The sequence below is a fragment of the Neospora caninum genome, chromosome II (genome assembly GCF_000208865.1).
Source record: "Neospora caninum Liverpool complete genome, chromosome II".
In the NCBI taxonomy this organism is placed as follows: domain Eukaryota; phylum Apicomplexa; class Conoidasida; order Eucoccidiorida; family Sarcocystidae; genus Neospora; species Neospora caninum.
This window is the reverse complement of record NC_018387.1, coordinates 226,785-244,955: the sequence shown is the minus strand read 5'-3', so window position 1 is coordinate 244,955 and position 18,171 is coordinate 226,785. Positions and strand designations below refer to the sequence as shown.

At 56.5% G+C, this 18,171-nt stretch overlaps 1 protein-coding gene and 1 non-coding gene across 2 annotated transcripts; one reads left to right on the top strand and one right to left on the bottom strand.

Moving 5' to 3' along the window:
• The first annotated feature begins 920 nt into the window (after positions 1-920).
• Positions 921-1,003, top strand: NCLIV_t030001. Its single transcript has one exon. It is a non-coding gene; the product is annotated as a tRNA-Leu (tRNA).
• A 1,982-nt stretch (positions 1,004-2,985) lies between these two features.
• Positions 2,986-17,874, bottom strand: NCLIV_004840 (conserved hypothetical protein; the record flags this gene model as incomplete). The annotated part of the gene is made up of 9 exons (XM_003879994.1): positions 2,986-4,556; positions 4,966-5,080; positions 5,731-5,892; positions 6,275-6,379; positions 6,889-6,942; positions 7,399-7,479; positions 7,880-8,118; positions 8,583-13,795; positions 14,486-17,874. The coding sequence occupies 9 exons, from the start codon at positions 17,872-17,874 to the stop codon at positions 2,986-2,988; spliced, it is 10,929 nt and encodes a 3,642-aa protein (XP_003880043.1).
• Positions 17,875-18,171: the final 297 nt, after the last annotated feature.

Below are 18,171 nucleotides of genomic sequence, written 5' to 3'. Positions count from 1 at the left end.
TTCTCCGTTGTAGGATATTCTTCCGCATAAGTTGACAGACGGACTCCACGTATGGTAGCCGTGGTGAGTGTAGTGGCGTGAGGCTCAACGTTTCGGTCAGGAAAAAAGAAACAACGCCTAAATCGTCGGGAAATTTGAAATCGGGAAAATTGAAAGAGGAATGCGTGCACACTGGATGTCAAATACAAATCGCATATATATGGACAGAATACCTTCGATGTGCACACATGTGCAATATACCATCGATAGAGTTATGTATGGACACGCCAATGGATGGGTGGACTCTTCACTTTTTTTCTGCAGCGACTTCAAACTTCAAACTCGGAAGAAGGGCGGTTTTCTGACGTTACATCCCAAGCAACCAGTGAAAAGTGTATTGCTTGACCAACACACATTTCTCTTTTTTGGGGCTGCACAGAAGCACTGGCGGACGAGCTTGCCACTCGGCACTCCGGAGAAAGTTTATGCATGTTCGTACGCGTGTCAAGCGCCGCCGTCGCATTTGCCTCAGTCATTTAGGGGAAGAAAAACACACAAAAGCATCTGTTTCATTAAGGTGAAAATCACAGGAACTGTCCTCTGCGCTTGCAGGCCAGCAGGCGAACGCGTGAACCAATGACGGTAACCGTGGCGAAAGCTAGCAAAAGATAAAGCCTCTTACACCGCAATCTTCCGCGAGGACGGACGGGTCGGCGTCCGGTGAACACGCGCCTTGCCTCCGGTTTTAAAACTGGCATAAACCGTTGCTTTCTCTGTTTGGACTTTTGCAAGCAATACACACGGCAGAACACAGAGGTTTCAGCTTCTCTTTACAGTAAGGGGTTTCGGCCTGCCAGAAATTGCCTCAAAACCCGCGTCACTCCTCTTGCGCCTGGGAGGTGAACAGGAGAGAGAGAACAAAGAACAACGGGGGACGGTGAGCACGGATGCCCGAGTGGTTAAGGGGGTGGACTTAAGATCCCCTGGTCTGACGACCGCGTGGGTTCGAACCCCACTCCGTGCAATTGAGATTTTGAGTTTCCGTGGGACAAACTGTGAATTAACCCATTATGATTCCCAGTAGAAGAGGTTTGGTTTTGTTACAGCCAACCCTCCCAGCTCGTTTATTTTGGGCCTTGGACGGATTACAAAAAAAAGCAGACCACGAGAGACAGAAATCCGTCCGGCGCTCGGTCGCGGGCAGAGGCCACAGGGAAAACCCGTGTTTTCTGAAGATTCCGAGACCAGTCAAATGGAAAGATGTGGACAAAGGTTTGTGTCCCGCGAGTGTTTTGTCTTGCTGTGAGAAAAAATATCAGCAGAGGGGGGAGGACGGCTTCTGGAGCTCGGGACGGGCTGTATTAGGGTCCCATCAACTGAACTAAACTGGATCGAGCGAGTTGATGGTCTGCACGTATCTTTGTTCCCTCTCATCTCCTGTTTTCTTCGTTTTGTTTCTTCGCCACAACAAAAAAATCGTATTAGCCCGCAAGAAAGCGCTCTTTCGCGGTCTACGAATCGGGTCCTTCTCTATGGGAAGCGTCCGTATGCATACAGTCTAGCCACTACCCTGCACTACCTGTGCCGTTATATCATCGCGAAACGAAATACAGAACCGAATACTCTGCGTGAGAAAACGGATCCGAAAAGGGAGGCATAAGCTACGTCTTGTCTCCTCACTTGCAGCCGGCAGCTTGCTGCTTCGGTGACCCTAGGTTGAGCGTATGTCTAGCCGAATACACGGACTCACAACCGCTGCTGCTCAACAATGAGATGATCCGCAGGCGGTCTGAGAAGGGACTAGACGATGAGAGAAAATTGCCTTCGGTTCCCTCTTCACCTCAAAAGACCGAGAAGGCGAATCCTCACGTTGCATCCGGCCCTCCCCATCACCTCGAAAGATGGACTTTCGAGCTGTGAAGACATATTGTTCCCGATTATCGGGAACACCGTGTGCATTTTGCCTCTGTGATGAAGGCAACTGTCTGCTCACAACGTGGTGATCGAGCAGCATAAACAACCCAGGGGAAAAATCGCCGTTTCGTCCGTGTCAAGGAAAAGGGGGGAAGAAGAAGAAGAAAAAAGCAGGCCTAGCTGCTAACGCAAAGAAGGGTGATGGGGAATCTCAGCTCTTCTCTGAGAAACACGTCAAACATCGTGACACCCGTCCTTCTCACCTTACGCATTCTCCGGAATACATATATATACTATTTATGTCTGCCTAAATGTATTGATGTATGCATATTTATACAATTCAAAGCCATGTGTCCCTGTACATCTGTAAATCACATTTAGATAGGTATGCGCATTGGTTTTCTCTGCATTTGCTGGAGCGCCTAGTACCTTTTCATGCGCATATGTCTGTGCGCGTTTGTGATACGAGAGAAATGCATTACTTCTACGTGATTAGAGAGGCACACCCCTGATAGGAAAAAACAGAGCCATACGAAGAGAAAGGCGGTAAATTCCGTTTCAGCTTGTTTGTTTGTCCCAAAGAAAGAAGATAAATTCGTGTTCAAGCAGCAGGGTGATTCTCTGGAGACTTTTAAACATCGCCTTTCCGGAAGCAAGTTTTAACAAGACCAGTGAGAACTATGCATACGCAAAACAGCCAAACGGAAACCGATATCCATCTCTATATATGTATAGATCAATGCTGTAGACGGGCTGAGACGCCACTGAGAAGGAAGGTATAAGCCGCTTAGAAAGAAGAGACACGTGTAATCGATTTTTTTCAGGGCATGTGTTCTTCGATTCGAAAAGGAAGAACATACATGGAAGGTCATCTGTGCCTGTGTCGCGCTGCCCCATCAGTCTCTTTCGAGGATGTTTCACAAAGACACATCACATTTCTCTGAAGCTCCCTGGGACAAACTCATTACCGGAGAACGGGGCAGCGCGACTAAAAGACGGTCATCCCTGAAAACGGCGGGAAGAGTGGCTGGGAGTCATGTTTTTTCTTCGAAATCCCCCAGCTTTTGACGTCGAGAGACTTCAATGTTTTTTTCACAGCACTGGCATTGTTCTGTCTTCAAAGCATGATGGCAAGGAGTGTCGCGGGCCAGCAGCTCGTAACACAGTTCCCTCTTTCCCTTCAGTTCTTCTTTCGTCCGTCTTCACCTCTTTTTCTCTGCTTGTCGCCGTTTCGCTCTCTTGGCATTTTCTGTCTCTCTTCTCTTCGCCTGCGAGCAACGGCGCCCCGCTGTCTGCCTCCTCGGGCTCCGTCCGCGAAGACGGGGAAGAAACGGCAGAGCCGGTTTGCTCCTGTCCCTCGGAAGAAGAGAGACTCGGATCAAAAGGGAGAGGAGGAAGAGACACTGACTCGAGGCGAAACGAAGTCCCTCCGGAGGTGAAGGCAGGAGAGGACAGAGAACTCGAGTGCTGTTTCTCCGGGTCCAGATCGCCATGGAGAAACCGAAGCTCTTTTTCGCGTCCTCCGTCGCTCTCCGTTTGGCTGGGAGAGTCAGACGCCCGCAGTGTCTCTTCTGTCTCGACTCCGTGTCTTCTCTGTTGCCCACTCGCGAGCCCTCGAATTGGCGAGACAGAGAGACCAGAGTCGTAGCTTCTCGCGGCTTTTCTGGCTGTACCCTCTGTTGTTGGCAACTCCTCCGCCGACGAGTACGGAGGGTGACTGAGCGCAGACGGATACGGCGCGGGGCTCTCCAGCGCGTGCATGTCTTGCGCTTCACCGGGAGCGCATGCGGCAGTTCCTGGACGGGCTTGTCCTTCGCAGCGGTATGTTTTCCTTGCGCCTCTCTCCGTCTGCCTGTCGCCTCCAGCTGTCGAGGAGGGCGAAGCGGGTGACAGGGCGGAAGACGCACCAGAGGCAGGAGATGAGGGGCGCGAAGAAGAAAGAGGAGAAGCAGAAGAACGAGGAGAGAACGACGGGGTCTGAATTGTTTTTCCGAGGACATTCGTAGGGTAAGGAGGCAACCGTGGTGTCTGTTTGGTTGTTTGACTGCCTTCTCCACAAGTGAACAGAAGAGAAGAAGGAGAAGAGAGCGTCGAGTTCGGCAAACCCGCAAGTCCCTCTTTTCTCTCTCGGCCTGTCTGGGGGGAGAACGAGAACGGATCCACGAATTGCGGTCCATGGTCCGTGTCCCGTGTCGGAGACAGCGAAGCCTCCTTGAGCAGGGGCCCTTGTTGTCTCGTGTCGTGCTCCCCCCCCCGCTCTTCCGTTCGCGCCGATGCCTCAGCAGGTTCGCCGCGCCGGTCTCTCGCCTCGCGCTGGGAGACGGAGAGCGGAGAACGAGGCGACATGGAGAGAGCACAGCACGGAGAAGAGCCCTGTTCGCTTCTCTCTCTCGGAGACATACAGACAACGACATTCACGTTGCCGACGGTGGGCCGCTCGTTCTCGTCGGTTTGTCGTTGGACTTCTCGTTCCGGAATGCCGGCGTCTGCCTGACCGCGAGAGTTCCAGAGAGTGGAATGCGAAGGAAGAGTACTCGAGCCGTGCCTCGGATCCCCAATGGTAAGACACTCAGGATGCGAAACAAGATTCAGATGACGCACGTAAGACTCAGCTCCTTTGTGGTGGGAAAAGGCAAGTCCCATCACGTCGTCGCCTACGAGGTCTGAGAAAAAAGCACAGAGAATTGGGCTTCGATCCCTGCCTTACAACCATCAGGATGCATCTATATTCCTATACGCATCTACCCACAAAAACATACACAGGTGAATATACACGCATTTACACATACGCAAGTGTACGCAGGTAGTAGGTATGTATGCTAACGAGCACATATTAACTTTCCATATATGTATGTGTATGAAATTTCACACGACGATGCACACTTCCAGAGTTGAGCGCTTGTTGAAAAAACTATGCGAGGATAACAGCACTCACATCAAGGCTAGACGGATTTTCCATGACAGATCTGTACATGGAAACATGGTGAGAGATGAAAAGAGAGATCTCTCTGAGAGATAAAAAATATACAGGCACACCGTTGCCGACGTTTTTTTCTTCTCTACGAAACATACCCGGGAGAGTAGACACGGGTTTGAAGGCGGGATCGCGCAGAAGGCCTCGATGCCACGAAGAAGGCGATGCGGCAGAGAGAGGGGCGAAGAAGCCGAGCGAGGCAGCTGAGTAAACCTGAGAGGAAGAAAGCACCAAGAAAAACGGAAACTTCGAACAGAGGGAAGGCGCGAAAGGGAGCAGAACAAGAGGTCAACACACACAGAATGCAAACAGGAGAGGACGCGAAAAAACGTTTTTCTTCTCCCTCTGATGCGTCGCTAAAACGCATGCTCAAGCATGCATTCTTTGCTCTACACAAAAATGCACTGGGTCACGACACCGATAAACAACAGAGCAGCTGTCAACCACCGGATCTGTCTCGCTTCGCCTTTCTTCGCGTCATTCTAAATCTATATAGTCCGTTTTTAAAGATATAAAAAACTTTAAATAAGGGTAGCGCTCGTAGCGGCACTTAACCCAACATCTCACGACACGAGCTGACGACAGCCACTCCTCAGTTCCACCGTTGTATCCAGCTGCCTTCCGTCCATCGCGCTCTATGTATGCACGTGCATATAGTTGTATATGCATGTAGACAAATATATCTGTATATATATATATATATATATATATATATATGGGTAAAAAGAGCTATTCATCGTAAGGTAAGTGCACTTCTGGGCACGTGAAAGCACAAACGTATATCTCAGCCTAGGTCCACTGTGCATCGTGTGGCGCAGCGTGTCCGAGACTGCCTCTTGCGAGAGTAGCATTGCCTGTCTTACCCATTCAAAGAGCTCCCGCCAAGTGAAGGTTTTTCTGTCTTGTTCGGCAGAGAAAAAGCGCGCGAGAGTGGGGAAGGTCGAGTAGGCTTTCTGCTTTAACTCCCGTCTCTGCTGAGCTTCTTCCGTCTGCCAGCGGTTGGTGCTCACAAAGCAACGGTCAGGCTGAACAGAAAAAAGAGAGACAACCCACGGGGCAGCCGCACTTGCCAAAGTCGAAGAAAAAGACCCTTCCGCGGAAACCATTTACGCCTTGTATCAACGAGCAATGCATGCACACACGCCTGCCTTTTGCTAAATACAGAAAAGAGGGTTGCAGCCACTCTGCCTCTAAAAACGCATCCACGTTTCTGTGTACGTATTGCTAGGCACGCAGCCTTTGCGCGCATGTGTTCTGACGAAATAATATAGACGCTGCTGGTATACATTTGTAGATTACTGCGTGCAATTAAACGTGCCCGTGTGTGTATGCATGTGGAAGCATGCATGCGCATGTACAGATCCATGTGTGGATATATCTGTGCTTTCGATATCGGAGGGCACTTACGTCTGAGACAACGTCGTGAATCAAATCGAGGATTAACTCGACAAAATCTCGGGAGATGCAGACGGCCGACGGACTCTCTCGCGCACAGTGATTCACCAGGGCGTGCTGAAGAACGCCCAAGCAAGAATGGCGAGAAGAAATGAAACGAAAAGGAGGGAAAGCAAAAAAAAAAGCAAAGAATAGGCAGGCGACAGATATTTCGAAAAAGCGGGAGGGGATACTACGCCGCCACCAGAACCGCGCAGTAAAGATATACACATATACATGCATATATATATATATATATATATAGTCTACGTGTAAGGGAGAAGCACAGGACCAGGTGTATGAACTGAGAATGTTAGCCGGGAAGAATTTGACTGCACATCAGCAAATTTTTATGGACATGCGTCCATTCTATCCATACGCACAAAGTTGTGTATCTCTCTAAATATGCATATCAATAGGCAGATAGGTATATAGTGTTATGGAGGGCTACATACGTCCAGATAGAGGTAAATAGCAAGGTAGGTATAGATAGAAAGGAATAGATAGGGAGAAAGATGTCATTTCTACCATCTGCAAGATGCCGAAGGAATGCTTCTGCCGTGCAGTTGCGGGAAATCAAAACTCACGATTTCTCGATAGAGAGTTTTGTCCGTCTGCGTGTCTGTCGTGGTCACCAGAGCCTGAAGAGGCAAGAGAGGAAAATGCAAGCGTCCATCTGCGAGTTTGGCTGTGTTCTGTCCCATAGTGTTTCGGGCTGGTTGCCGATTTCTTCTGCGTCGCTGCTTTCTTTCCTGTCTATATTTTTTAGAAATATAATTTGTTTTTTTTTGTCTATGTAAAGTAAAAGATTCTATATATATAGGATTATTTATTAATGAATTTAATTTTAATAAAACCTTGAATGCTCGTTCTAAATATATTTCCATGCGTGTGACCGGCAGAAAAACGAATAAAACTTTGGACGTTCTTAACCTAACTCATGTATCACATTTGACGGTGAACTCTTGTGTAGATAAACCACATCAGGAAGGAGACTCCCGACTAGTATGGAGTTGTCTGGTGGTGAAAGTTCCATCGGACACAAAGTCGTCTGTAAGAAGATTAATCAATTCGGACTGTAAACATTCAGCCCTTACGTCGAGCAGCTCTCCTCCGCGTTTGACGATCATGAGCGCGAACGCGATCCGCACAGCTGCCTCTGGGGAGGAGTCCACGACCTGCAGAAAAGAGAAAAAACAAAAAAACGACAAATCAACCTCAGAAGTGACACCGAAGCCCCAGCCGATGGCGATCGTGTCTCTGAGGTCCATCTTCTTCTTTCTTCACTGAATTCGTCTTGGCCTTGCCCCTTCCCCTTCCTGCTGGTCTCCGCGTTTCGTGCGGGTGACAGGCCCTCTTATCCTTGCTCTCTTTGTCGCCGCTTTCTGAGTTTTTTCTTGCTCTCTTCCGGCCCCGCTCACCTTCTCCGCCTCGGGATTGTCACCTTTTTCTGAACCTTTTTTGTGCACCTGTCGCTCCTAGTGTCCCTCGTCGTCTCTCTCTCTCTCTCTCTCTTCGTTTCTCTCGTCCTCTGTTTCTTTCGTCCGTGTCTCCTCTTTTCTCTCGCGTTTCCCTCACCTGGTTGCTCTTGCGCAGCGGCCCCGGCAGCAACGCAGGGTTGAGTTGGAGAAAATCGTCGCCAACCTCGCTCTCTTCTTCCTCTTCCGAGGAAATCTCTTCTTCGCCCCATATGCCCTCTGGTGCTTTCTCAGCGACAGAGGCCGACTCGAGTTTCCCTCTCTCTCGCGAAAAATCGGCTCTCGTCTCCAGCTCCGCTTCGGCCACTCTCGGGACGCCGTCGGTTTCCTCGTCTGCGTCTAAGCAAAAACATAAAAAAAACGCTGCTAGAGTGAAGTAGCGCATTCAAACATCACTCTCTCGTTCCTCGCTCGCCTCACAGAAATGTTTTCCTCTCTCTTCCAGGACGCGCAACAGAGAGAAGCGTAGAGACGCGTCGAGGAACCCGAAAAGACAAGCAGGGACAGAAACGCTCGAGACGGAAAAAATGCGAGAGTAAACGCACTCTTCTCTGGATGTCTCTCTGAAACGACTTCTTGCCCCGATTTTCGGCCGGCACGAGACCCGCCACCGACGAGAGGCAAGACCCCACAACATGGGAGTGAAGACAGAGCCAACAAGATGCGGTGAAAGGAGACAGGAGAGGCGACAGCAGACGAATTCTGAGCCAGTTTTAGCCAAGCACCGAAAACGCAGGGGAGAATAGCTGCAACAAAGTTTGGACGGCCCCCCGGCCTAGGCAGAGTAGAGCAGCCGGCCTTACCCTTTTCGCAAATGTGTTTGCCGGAAGGCAAAGACAGCCCAGACTGCGCAGGGCGACGAGGAGACAGCGTGAGAGAACCAGGGAGAACGTTTGCCGCCTCTCCGTTGTCTCCTGGCAACTGAGCACGCAACCCGTCGCAGCGGTCACCGTCAGGAACTGGAACGAGCGAATGGGGTCCGTTTTTGTCGAAGCCGGAAGAAGGGTGAGACGGAGGCACCCGCTCTTCCATCTCGAATGAAGCGAGGCCTCCACCTTCATCTCTCCTCGGGAAGAGAGCTGCGCCGCCCTGGCTGACAGGACCGCTTCTCGGGGAACTTCCCCCGAGTTTTTGGGTGTCCGGGAGCAAATCAGGTTCCTGTAGAATTCTGCATTTGTCTTGTGCATGCACCTGTCCCCTCTCCCCAGTCTCGCCGGTCGCGCTCTCCACTGCTTCTCGCTTCCCTCTTGCAGTTGTCTCTTCTGTCTGTTCCCGTCCATCTTCCTGCCTCAGCATTCCCACGACGTACACATTCTCTGGGCCTTCCCCGAGGTCGAACACTTCGCCAGGCTCCACGTCTCTGTCGAGCGGTGTATCGTCACCCGCCGAATCCGAGGTCACCTGCACATCTGCCGACAGACAGAAAGGAGATGGAAAAGTCGCTTTTTCTGCTGCCTGGGCCTCTCCGCAGTTCTCTTCAGTTGCCTGCGGGCCGGGAGCTCCTTGCGGAGAGTCTGGCAGCGAGACAGAAAGGGAGTCTCCTCTTTGCCCATCTTTCGGATAGAACCGAAGAGAGACGACCACCGGGCCTCGATCGACTCCAGCGATATCATGCGGGGGCAGATCTCCCGCCTCTGTGCACTCCGCTGGACTCTGAGGCTGCGCAGCATCGCCTTTTGTTTCTCCCTCTTCTGGGACCACGACTCTGCAGCCACGTGCTTCCTCAGTTGCTTCCTCTGTCGCGCCTCTTTCTCCTCGACTCCTCGGAGAGGCCGCGAGCTGCGCCGTTTCCACTTCGGCCCGCGCTGCCAGTGCTTCCCGCGGGGACACTGGACGGCGAGGCGACCCCTGCGGGTCACGAAGAGGAGACATCGATCCTTCCTTGGTCTTTGGGCTCTTGTCGAGAGGCGAGCTCTTGGAGTCTTGGTCTTGCGCCAGAGTGGGCGAAGCGGGAATCGAGGCCGGAGACAGCAGTGGAAGTTGCCTTTGTCGAGGAGAAAGGCTTCTTGGCGGAGACGAAGAAGCGAGGTTTTCTTTTCTCTGCCACGTGTCGCGTTCTCCATCTGGCGACGGAGATGCAAAACTGAGCCGAACAGGCTCGCCAAGAACCTCCCTGGCGCGGCCCCGTCTCGGTTGGATGTGGGGAGACGAACGCACCGAAGACGGCGAGGCCTCTGCGCTCGCCGTTCCCCCAGAAACGCCCAGGGCCGTGTCTCCTTGAGTCTCGGTTTCTCCAGCTGCCTCTTCTCTGTCTTCGGGTCTCCTTGCTCGTGCTGCAGACGCCGGCGACAACGGGCTGGAGGGTCGGCTCACACCGGCTCCGACCCCACACGGCGAAGTGGGAAATACGGCAGCCGAACATATCAGACCGGAGGACAGTACAGGCGTCAAAGCTGTCTCGTCGCTCCAGCGAACTGGAAAGGAGGCGCCTCGACCCGAGGCGGAAGAAGCGAGAAGGTCCGGCGACGCAGAAAGGCCTCCCAGCTCTGGTACATCCTCTCGCTGTAGAGGATACGCGAGGGCCGAGAGAGAACAGCTGGGTGTTTGTCTGCTCTGACGGGACAGAGAATGTGAAGAAGGCTGTTTCCAGCTTTGCACAGAGGGAGGAGAGACAGGCAACGGCGTGCCTGCCTGATGAGAAGCGGCGTCGTCTCCCAGTGAGGGCACATTCAGCTTCTCTGCGTCTTGGACTTCGCCCTCCTCCAGTTCGCCGCTTTCCACACTCGATCCGCTCAGCCCCAAAGCGACCGAGACACCTGACAGGCGACTTTCGGCAGAGGCGTTCTCCCGGCCTTCCTCGCGCTCTCTGCTTCTCACTTTCCGGGACGAACTCTTCTCTCCCTTTCGGGAATACAGCGGAAGACGCTCTCTCTTCAGTCTGGCCATCACCTGCTCGACGATCGCCCCAATCAACTCTTTGTGGTCGAGTGAAGGCCCCGAGAGGTGGCTGGGGACAGGTGTCTCCTTTCGGGGCGACCCACGGGGCTTGTCTCCCTCGCCCTCCGCAGCTGGCGCGACACCGCTAGCTGGGCTCCACGCGAAGTGGCGGGCGGGCCGCGGACTCCGCGGACTCTGGAGGGCGCCAGGCTGGAGCGGCGCAGGGACCCGTCGCTCGGCCCTCTTCTCGCCTGCGGCATCGACCGCGACGGCGAGCGACGAGGAGAGGTACCCGAGGGACGAAGACGGGCGCGGGGAGACAGGCGATGGCGAAGACAGAAGGCCTGCTGACGGAAAGGGAGACAAGGGCGCGTGCGGAGACGGAGACAAAGAGCCCTCCGGGAAAGAGGCCAAACTCGACCTCAGAGTCGCGTTGCTTCCTTGGGGAGAAGCACGGGGAGGGACCACGCAACGCGCAGGAGACAACGACGAGGAAGGGCGCACCCGAGACGACGAAGCCGCTCGCTCGCCACGAGGGCTGGCGCTCGGCGACCCCGCTGAGGCGACACGCGGCTGAGAAGGCCGGTCACCTGCTTCCTTGCCTATCTGACACGACACCACAGACGGCTGGGGTGTCGGGAAGACTCGGCTGCCGGGGGTTGCCGAGGCCCCTGCGTCCGTGCGTCGCCTCTCGGTTGTCGCCCGACTCTCCACCTGCCGCTGGTCCTCTGGCGCGCCTCGACGGGCGTCGCCCGCTGGCGCCTTGTCAGGCCGGGGTGGGCCCGAAAGTCTCCTTTCCCGAAAGCGAGATAGCGACCGGAGAATCGTTTCCACCGTCTCTGCAGCTTGCGCGTCTTCCCCGTGGCCTTCTGCTCCCCGCAAAACGGCGACTTCCGAGGCGAAGGCCTCCGCTTCTTGCTCCCCAATGACATCGTAGATCCCCACGAGCAGCTTCTTCACTAGGTCTTCGCCTGCGTCGGAAGAGCGCGGAGCCTCGACCTGAGTCCGCCTCTCCGGCGATGCGTCTCCTCCCTGCGGTTCCTCGACAAATCCGCCACCCTGACAGGTCCCGGAAGCCTGAGAGAAGACCCCACACCCTGGAGGGGAAGGTGGCGGAGGCACGACGGGTCCGAAAGAGCCCGGAAGAGGCGTGAGGCTACTCTCGCCGCTCCCGGCCGTCCAGACACTCCCGCGGGGCAACGGAGAAAAGTCTCTTTTCCTCTCGACGGAGTGAGCGAAGCCGCCGGGATGGGGAGACGAACCGGACGAGCTCAGAAGAGAAGGAGACACCACGATCGGTGAGGGGTTCCCTCTCACAGAGGCGTCCCTCGGGGCGAGGTCCTCTTGGCCCGGAGAGAAGCGGAGAGCATCTCCGTCTCTGTTTGTGTCCTTGGCAAAGCCTTGAGGGAAGGAAGACAAAGGTGGGGACGAAAAGCCACAAGGAAGCGGTTGAAGCGGCGAGACACCCGGCGCTTTTGACACTGGAGAGGGAGGGGAAATGCCGCGCACACTCTCTCGGAAACCGGGAGAAGAAAGAGAACGCCTGCGAGACTGAGGGCCAACGCGAGGTGCCGGAGCTGCGTGTCTCGCAGAAGACTCAGGAAAGCGAACGAGGACTGGCGAACAGGCGCGATCGCGCCTCACTGGGCCTCTCTGGTGTTCGTCCCATGATGTGTCTCCACAGTTGGGCGCACGAGGAGACAGATACATCGTCGGCAGTGGCGACTGGCGGTGCGAGCGGAAAGTCGGATGCGCCGCTCCTTGGAAGTGTCTTCCTTTTCTTCCCACGTCTCCTTCGCGGTGTGTGTGGGCGTTCCGGTCTGTCGAATGGGCTCGTTCGTCCTTTCCTCTCTCTTCTCTTTCTTCTCTCTCGCTCGACGAGGTCGACCGCCTCGCAGAAGGCCGAAGAACTTGAACGGGGGAGGTGGCTGCATCAAGCACGCCGCACATCCTAATCCGCGAAGGTAGCTCTTCACCCTGGATCTCCCCTTCTGCAGGCTCCTCCCTTTTTGCTTCTCTACATTCTCGATTTGTGCGTTCCGGTCCAGTTCTCGACGCAAGAAACACCGGAGGTCCGCCGACCATCTCGTCGAACTTTCCAGGACGCGATGGAGAGACGTAGGCATCCCCGGAGGACGTGCAAGACGAAGAGGGAGAAAGGTTATAACTTTTCTGTTTCGAAACAAGTCGCTGCATCATTTCTTTCTCTAGAAGGTCGCGAGCGGCCTGCAGCGAGGAATCTCCTTCGTCTCCATAGGGAGACAGCAGGTTCTTTGAACGGGGAGAAAGAGAGCCCGTCGGCGTTCCAGCGCGTTCGCCCTTTCTGTCGTGTGTTCGCCGCTCTGCGACCGCCTTCAAGAGATTGTTTTGACCAGGGGGCATCCTACACTCCCATTTGTCTTGCGCTTTTTCTGGCCCACTTCGTCCCTCTTTCGGCGAGAAGGCATGACTTGCTCTGCTCTCTTCGCTTCCTCCTCTCACCAATTCCTCTCCTCCTTCCCCACCTTCTCTGACCCATTCGTTTTCCTTCACCGCCTCTCGGTCCCCGAGTGCACCCCTGGTTGCGGGCGGTGACGGGGACTGTAGAGCCCAACTAGCGGTCGTGCGACCGCAGATGCAGCGGGAGTGCAGAGGTGGCGACGGGAAGGGCACGCCGTCGACGGCAGGAGACAGTGGCGGGGGAGCTGAAGGCCCTGGGCCACGCACGTGTGTGGGGGTGAGGAGAATGACGTGAGTAGACCCGGAACCGCCAGAGACAGTGTGGCGAGAGGGTGTCCTTTCCTGGCTTTTGGGTGAGAGGGGACGGGGCAGGACGGCGCTGTCGGGACTGGGGACAGAAGACACCCCCGCAGTCGCTGCAGGCGCCAGGGACGAGGCCCGAGAAGGAAGAACAGGAACGGAAGAAGGCAACGTAGAAGGCACAACAACTTTGTGAAAGCAGAAGCGGCAACAGAACGGAGGAAGAAAAGGGAGAGGCGGTCCACCGTAGACACCCCCGAGACTGCTGCGCTCGCTACGAATGCTCTCAGGTTTCGAAGAGCGAGAAGGGAAGAAGAAAGGCCACACCGAAGACTGGAGAACGGGTCCGACACTCTGGTGTCTCTGGCTGTCGCCTCGCTCGTCTGCGTCAACGGAAAAGCTGAGAGAAGGTTGAGAGCGGCATCGTCGAAGAAGCTGCGAAACCGAAGTGTCTTTCTGGCCTCGCCCTGTTCTCTCCAAACACATCGACTCCGTGGCAGATCCCTTCGGGGCTTTCCCAGGAAGAAGGGCGTCGCATCTGTGTCGCCTCTTCTCCCCTTCTCTCTCCTCTAGCTGCCTCGTCCCTGCTCGCGGAGCAGTGGAAGAAGGCGAGACGCTTGCAGCAATCGGCGGAGACGGATCCTCTCTCCCTGGTCTGGCGGAGTCACTCTGAAAATGACGCATTTCCCGGCTTCCTTTCCCCGCAAGAAGTGTCTCCCTCGCTTCTCTCTCTTCGATGTCTGCCCGACTCCCATCTCCCTTTCTCTCTCCCTCTCCCTGGGGTCGCGAAGCGCCTCCATCCGCGCGCCCTCCTTCTGTGCGGAGCTGTCGGCGAAGAGAACGTTGGGATGTCCCTGGGAAAGTGGCTGGGCATTCCGGTGTATGCACATCTCGGGAAACGCGCGCCGGAACCCTTTCAGTCGGCAAAGGCGACGGAGACAGTGGACCTGAAGCCGCGCTCTTGTTTCCGCTTTCGGTCCTCCGTTGCGCCGAAAGGCCAGGGTCTTTCCGAACCGCCGTGTTCGAGCCAGGTGTCCTCCCCGACGGCGCTGGTTTGTCTACGTTTCGCTGGGTCGGCGGCGCTCTCGACCTTTTTGAAACTTGCAAGTGTCTCTGCACCAGTTTCCGAGTTTTCTCCGAAAGTTTCGCCAGATTCCGTCTCCGCCTCTCCAACTCCGCCTCCAGCGCCTCCGCTTCCTCCTGCTCGCGCCGCCGTCGCGCCGCCACGCGCTCTCTCGTGAGGCGCCGACACTCGCGGAGATCGCTCTTCCTCTGCACCATCGCCCCCGCACGTGGAAATCCCGAAACGGCCGCCACCGACGCAGACGATGTGGAGGGGATCTTTGCCTGTGGGACCCGCGAGGGAGACAAAGGCCACTCTTCGCTGGCCTTGCCGGCCCGGTCCCCAACGCGCTTGTCTTCGAACAGAAGCTCCGAGAACCGCGCATCCCATCGATAGAGAGACGGAGGCACATCCACGTCTTCCTGCAGGGCGTCCGCCCGGAAAGTGTGTGTGTGGAAACTGTCCTTCGCGAGAAAACACGCACTCTGCATCTCGCTCTCGCCCAGAAAAGACCCTTCTTCGGTGGGTTCTCTTCCGCTCTGAGTGTCTTCCTCCGCTTCGTTGTCTTCTCCTCCTCGCCTTCGTTCTTCTCGATAGCCAACGCCCCCTTGGGGAGCGCGCTGGAGGAAACATGCCCGCGCGTCCTGCAGTCGGCGCCTCTCACTTTGCATGCGCAGCCTTTCTTCTCTGAGGGCGAGAAGCTGTCGGCGCTGGAGCTCGAGTTGCGCGAGTTGGGTCTCGCGTTCTTCCTCCCTTCCGCTCTCCGTTGCCAACTGGAGAGCCCCTCGCTGCAAGTCGATGTCTCCGAGGGACGCACGGCGTCTGCGTCTCTCCTTTTCAGCGATCGGTGCGTCCACCTGCGTTTCCAAATGTCGACAGGGCGGCAGAGAAGATGAGAGGGCGGAGTGGGGACGGCAGTAAGGCGCATGCAGCTTTTCCCCGGAACCAAACGCCGGAGACGGACGAGCAGCAGAATGCTCGGCAGGAGAGATGGCATCAGGTTGACTCTGTCGCGCTTGTCTTTCGACACGTTCAGCGTCTGATTCTTGAAACCTCCGCGCCAGCAAATCGTGCCTTTCTCGCTCTTCCTTCTCTCGCTCTCTCTCAGCCCGTTCCCCGAGCTGTTTCCGACACGAAGGATCTGGAGGCCCTTGGCACCGCCAGCCGTCCCTCGCTGGGTCGCCTTGGGTTCCTGCGGTTTCTCTCTCGTCCTTGGTGTCCTCCCTCTCCCTTCTTCCGCGGATCGCCTTCTCTCGCCACTCTGCGTTCTGCCTCTCTTCTTCCTCCAGCAGCATTTTGTGTTTCGCGAGTAGCGCGCGCTGTCTCTCTTGCTCTTTCCTTACTTGAGTCTGCAAGAACGCCAGGCAAGACGCAACGTGCTGCTCGACCTCTCTCGCGGACTTCCCGCCCTCGCCTTCCCGCTCGGACCGTCCTTCTCTCTCCGCCGCGCCTGTCTCACGCACTCGCGGGAGGCGCCCCGCGGCCTCCAGAACCCCTTCGGCGAACGGGGTGCGAGGCGAAGAAACGGAAGCGGGGCTGGCGCGAAGCGTGGCGGGCTCGAGGCAGTGCATGCGCTGGAGAGACTCGATGGCGGAGAGTTGTTCTCGTAGATTTTCGCGCAACCGCAGCGCAATCGCCTGCTGGAGCGAGCGCAACTGATTCAAGTTCTCGCCACTCTGGAAGGCTTTCGCTTCCTGCACCAACGCCGCCAACTTCTCACTCACATCCGCCCGGCCTTCTTCCGTTCGCCGTTCCGACTCGCTGAACACGCGCTGCTGCGAGCGGCTCTGCGGGGAGACACGGGTAGAAGGCGAGGTGGAAGAAGGGAGACGATGAGCCTCGAGGGGAGACTGGCGCAGAGGGTGCCGAGAAGGGGAGGCAGACGGGCGGTGGCTTCCAGGAAGTGTGTTTTCTTGCGGCCACAACCGCGCGCAAGAACTTCCCGTGTGCGCACGCGTCCTCCCTTGTAGCTCTTGATAGCTGGGGAGCGATGACGAAGAGATTGCAGGGGAGATAAATCTGTCTTCTCTCTCGCCGCGCGCAGAATCAAAGCCTTGTAAAGACTCTCCAGAATCCGGACCAGTCCCGTTTCCGCCTCGCTCCCCCAGACAGGGCCAGCGGCCCCAGTCGGCAGAAAGATCCTCCTGCAAGGCGCGCGTGCCGCTGCCTTGTCCGTGTTCTTCCCACCCGCTTTCCGCCCCGGCAGCCAGTGCGGGATTCCTTCTTCGCCCTTCTCCCACCTCGCTGTCCGCGACAGACGTTTCGGGTTTGCCTACTTCGGAATGGGGAGCACGAGAGGCAATCTCTCTTCGCCCTGTTGCGGCCCGAAACAGAGACGGGCTTTCTCTCTCGTCTTTTTTCTCCCAATCGGATCCCTCAGCGTAACACCCTTCTCTCCCTTCCTCGCTGCAAAGAGTCTGCTTGCGACGCGCCACGCGGAAAGGCCTGCCTTTGAGGACCTTTGTTGCATGCGCCGGATTCGTCGTGCGCGACGGAGCAGAAAAGAGAGGCGTCGGGACGCCGCACGGCCTCTCTCTCTGAGTGTCTCCTCGCCGCTCGGCTCCCCTCTCGTCTTCGATGCCCACTTCCACGGACGCCCGCCTTCGAGCGTGGGGCCCTCGCATCGCAGGATCCTGTCCCTCCAGGCGATGGGGACTGTGCACTACGCATGTGGGGTCGATGTGTGGGGCGGCGAGGGCGAACGACGCACCAGGGAGACCAGGCGTCGTTTGTGGGCGCGGAGACACTTCCGGTTCAACTAGCTGTGCTCTGCCGTAACGGGGAGAACACGAGGCACAAGGGCGGAGACGCGGCGAGGCCGAAAAGGAGCGGTTGGACCCGCGGGAAATGGTGCGGACGCCCTCTCCTGTTTCCTCTCGCCAGCATGGCCAGCCGGCGTGCGGGGCCTGCTCTTCGGGGCCGAGGTGTCTCCTTGCGATGTCGCCTTCTTCATCCAAAAGTTCATATGCTGAAAACAAGTAGGCCTTCGGGTCTCGATTTGCTTTCTCCCCACTCTGTTTTCTCCGCTCTCCGGTCTGGCTCCTCTGCGAAGTCGCGTCTCTCGCGACCGGGACTCCACCACCCAGTCGCCGTTCTCGACATTGGTCGCCTCCGCTTCTGTCCCGTTTCGGAATCGGAGACGCACAGCTGTTCCTCGACCGCCATTTCAGCTCCTCCGGCGGGCTCCGCGTTCCGCCGCCGCTGTCTCCTCGCGGCCGGGGCCCCGCGCGGCAAGCCGAGAGCGAGCTCTCGCTCCCTCTCACCGCTCGCCCTCTCTCCTCGCGCGCCTTCACGCCTGTCTCTTCTCTTCTCGCGTGGCCCTTCGTCGACACTGACCGCGCTCGCCCTGTCTCTGTCTCCCTCGAGAAAAGTCGCCGGTCCCTCAGCACCACCTGGCGGGGGGCGCCTGGCCCCATCGGCTGCGGAGACGTTCGGGACGGTTTAGGAGTCGCCCGGTTGAATGCTTCGTGGGGCCCTTCACGGGCCGGAAAGGCGAGCGTCGAAGAAGAGGAAGCGTGGAGAGCATGGGGACAGGAGCGGGAATGCGAGGAGTGAGTGCGTGTCGAGCCGGCTCGAAGGCACGGAAGCGTGCCGTGCCGCTGTGTCTCTGTCCACGGCGTGGGCTGGAAGGCTTCGTCCGGAAAGCGCGAAAAGTTCGGGACAGCTGACGTCCCACTTCTTCCGCAGAGTCCCGAAACGCCCCCCGCCCCTTC